Here is a 3,608-nt window from a genome sequence, read left to right on the forward strand (position 1 = left end):
AACAAACCATTATATGAAAGAAGTATGTACATCATTCAGGACTACAAAAAAATACAGCCAGATCCATGGTTACTATAGACCCATAGAACTATGAATGTCAATCCATTGTAGTTGGAGTTCCACTTCCCCACATTCCAAATTTCTCAGTCTAAGAAAAGAATCTTGAACAACCTTGCCATCCTTCCAAATAATACGACTCTCTTCAGATAAGCAATTCTTTCTACTTGGTGACATCTTTCTGATTATCGTACCACTTGGAAGACCTTCCAAGTTCATCTTTACCGCTTCTATATACGGCCTAATGTCGAACTCTGCATTTCCCATTTTTTCATCGAAGGTGAATGTATTTTTGTCAAAAACTGCCTACAACCACATAAAAGAAAGAATGAGTTAGTATTGTTACCTAAAGTTGGTAAGTGTTAAGTCTAATGTCAAACTCTGCATCTCCCATTACTCTAGTTTTGTTTAGAGAAGTAGCTAATGTTGGCATATTTTGTGTCAAAGTATCTTACGGCCCAACACATACATATGTGGTTTTTTAATTAAACGGTTGGGCTATGGAGTATCTAAATCAATGAGGGTCAAATTGAATTCCATTAGTGTAATTTGATATGGGATTCCAATATCAAAATTTGACGGATTTGTAATTATCCTATTGCTATTTAATTATGTAGTTTGGCCATCTAGACACTAATTCTCAATATGATGGGTTAAAACCTAGAGATTCCATCCCCCCAAGCTATACTCTGTGCCTATTATTCATTCTCTAAAAAGAAAGGCTTCTATTAGCATTATGTTGGAGAGTTGGATAGAAAAAAGTGAATTTTGTGTCGTGCTCTTTTTATTTTAGTTTGTATTCTATTTTGATTGTTATTGTTGATTCTCGCACTATTTTTTGACAAAACCACTTAAAAAGAGATTGTTCTAATTTGATCCTTTTACCTATTTAAACTCAAAGTAGAAACTTGAGATTTCTAACCTGCCTATTCGACTTCTTTCACCCATATTGGAAGGCAATAACCAACATGTAGAGAAAAATACTTACAAGCTTTAGTGGGAGATTAGGATCTGCAACACCAACTCTTAACTCTTCATTCCACTCAGGATTGACATTCTTTTTCTTCACACTGGTCTTCACTTTCTGCATCAAATTTATAGAATATCAGAATAATAGTGTTTATAACACTAGAGAGAAAAGATATGAGCATACTTGGATTCAAACATAGCTGAATTTCAAGATTGAGCTAGGAAATGAAAGATTAACATTTTGAGTAAAGTACTAAGCGTGAGAATTACAATAATCAAAATAAATCACTAATCACTTTTGCTATTTCCTTGCAAAACAAGGCTTACAATTTCTCAATCTCACTTTATGTAAAACTGAAATCTCCCTCATAGAAGCCCTAAAACAAGTTGCTTATAAATTTATAATCCTTATAAAGACAAAAAATGCTTATTGGCTAAACTTTACGAAATCGGACTCACGGTACACTACCAACAGAATAGAAGGCATATACCCATGAAATTCCGACATCTAAATGGTTTAGTTGGATGTCGGAATTTCATTATAAGCAATCCGTCACGACACGTTAGGAGCCAAGTCCTTATCTACCTCAGCACCACTCAAGAACATTAAGAAAATGTCTCAACACCTAGAACTAAAACATGCATTTTCTTTTAATTGGGAACGAAAATATTCCATCGGCCTTTGATGCTACTGTGATCCACACACACAAAAAAAAAAAAAAAAAGAAAAAGATGAAACACATTAAGAAGGGCATGTCACATAGAATATCGGAATTCTAAAGGCATAGATTTTGGAGTCATTTTAAAAAACTATTGATATGGGTTTTGTATTAATTCCCAAATGGAAATTAACCAAAATAAGTATGAAAAATCGTTTGATATATACAGCAACTACAACAACAATAGAAAATAATTATAGGGTTTTTTCAGTGATAAGAGCCACGCATCGAGATTAAAAAACACGCCGCATGTGATTGAAACTATAAGACAATCTAAATAAAATACTGATTAAATGGGTTCTCTAATATTATCTGTTTGCCCATCTTGATCACGACGTAAGGATCACTACTACAAAGATCACGAATAGCAAGATTAATGCCTCGATGAACCTGAATTATTAGAAGACCCAAGAAATTCTCCATTAAAAATGAAGTAGAAGCAAATGAAGAAAGAGAAATATTAGGATGGTTGGGACCTTCAGTTTGAGCCTCCTATTTATTACGGAAAATGCTTTAATGCCTCCGTTGGACACTACTTGGTCCAACACTGAGTTGAACTGCCAGTGAATAGAGAACCACAGATTTTTTTTAATTGTATCGCGAGGAAATAAATGTATGGTTATCTGTACCCTACCAAGTCAACCCAGTGTTGACGGACCCAGTCCATCTCAGGCAATGTAGGACGATTCATTTATTAAATGTAAGTATAAGATGTTACACACACTATTTTAAATGAGTCGAGCTATTTCAATTAGTGAATTTAAAATTATTTATTAATATTATATTTATCTTTAGATTTTGTTACATTTTTTTTTTTTTAATTATTGGAAGGATTAATAGACCGTTAATTACAAAATCATATTTTTATAGAAACTAAATACTTAAATCATAAAAATTAATTATATTTTATAAATAAATAAAAAGCATATGACTCAGCTGAGTGTTTGTAAATGGCCAAAGGAGTCATCTTGTAAATATTATGAATAAGGAAAATGCTGGAATGACACAGGGCATTTATTGCGATTCTCTTAAGTCTGACGTGGGATGTGTATATAATCATAGATGCATTTTCTCATGATACGGGTAAAATCTATTTACTGTTTTGTATGCATGTCCACGTCAGAAATGTGAGTCATAGTAAATTCTATGCCATCTCAATATGACTCTATGAATAATTCATATTTGACTATTTCTCATGGGTTTAGAAATTGTCCATGAAATTATGACGATTAGTATGCCTATCACATTAATGGGTTTGGTTAACGTGTGCCTTAAAATTATTAAATGCACACGTTAAAGTGCAATAAATATACTTAGAAAATTGGATTTTGTGTCAAAAAAATACTTTTAAAATTATTAATTTTTACTAAAATATCCTCAAATTCCAATATTCAAAGCGTATTTATTGCAATTTAACAAAACCCCGCATTAATTGGTCAAGATCCAAGATATTCTTTTGAAGGTCTCAACCGAGTCAACAGGTTTTGGTGTTTTTTTTATGTAAATAATTAAATTTTAATATAATCTTGTCTAGATTGTTCTAAGGTCAATTTCTTGTTTTTTTTTCTTTTTTTATTATGTGAAATGTTAAGCGAGAAATATGAGGTATGATTTTGTCATTAAACCATCAATTAATCCATTTTTTAATAGAACAATAATAATTATTTACACAACGCGAGGGTTTGCAGTAAATCTATTGGCAATAATATAACATGGCAGAATTTCAAGGATATGTCACTGAAAGGCCCAAGATTAATCCCTTTGGAGATTCAAAACTAGGTAGTGCTAAAGGCACCCCAATTATTATCAAGGGCACTGGATACCATAGCCAATGTTTTTTTATTTTATTTTTGTCTTGTATGA

At 32.0% G+C, this 3,608-nt stretch overlaps 1 protein-coding gene across 3 annotated transcripts; it reads right to left on the bottom strand.

Annotated features, from left to right (window-relative positions):
- On the bottom strand, nt 1–2,198 carry LOC147394108 (protein C2-DOMAIN ABA-RELATED 4-like). 3 transcript variants are annotated; one of them, XM_086454097.1, is made up of 3 exons: nt 2,062–2,198; nt 1,046–1,145; nt 1–363 (listed from the first exon to the last, which is right to left on the bottom strand). In XM_086454097.1, the coding sequence occupies exons 1-3, from the start codon at nt 2,166–2,168 to the stop codon at nt 73–75; spliced, it is 498 nt and encodes a 165-aa protein (XP_086310223.1). In that variant the 5' UTR covers nt 2,169–2,198; the 3' UTR covers nt 1–72. The 3 variants fall into 3 exon arrangements, with proteins under 3 accessions (XP_086310223.1, XP_086310222.1, XP_086310221.1); XM_086454096.1 differs by having other exon boundaries at nt 1–359; nt 1,042–1,145; nt 2,062–2,168; XM_086454095.1 differs by having other exon boundaries at nt 1,046–1,158; nt 2,045–2,168.
- Nucleotides 2,199–3,608: the final 1,410 nt, after the last annotated feature.

Source organism: Akebia trifoliata, chromosome 9, assembly GCF_017979445.1.
Source record: "Akebia trifoliata isolate Shusen 1 chromosome 9, ASM1797944v1, whole genome shotgun sequence".
Taxonomy (NCBI): Eukaryota; Viridiplantae; Streptophyta; class Magnoliopsida; order Ranunculales; family Lardizabalaceae; genus Akebia; species Akebia trifoliata.

What these genes read in the sequence shown, in the direction of transcription:
- LOC147394108 (XM_086454095.1), bottom strand. Translation starts at nt 2,168, where the DNA reads ATGGAGAATTTCTTGGGTCTTCTAATAATTCAGGTTCATCGAGGCATT. An exon ending in CAAACAGATAATATTAGAGA is followed by an intron (nt 1,159 to 2,044) that starts ACCCATTTAATC and finishes TATTCTGATATT; the next exon opens with CTATAAATTTGATGCAGAAA. An exon ending in CTAATCTCCCACTAAAGCTT is followed by an intron (nt 364 to 1,045) that starts GTAAGTATTTTT and finishes ATGTGGTTGTAG; the next exon opens with GCAGTTTTTGACAAAAATAC.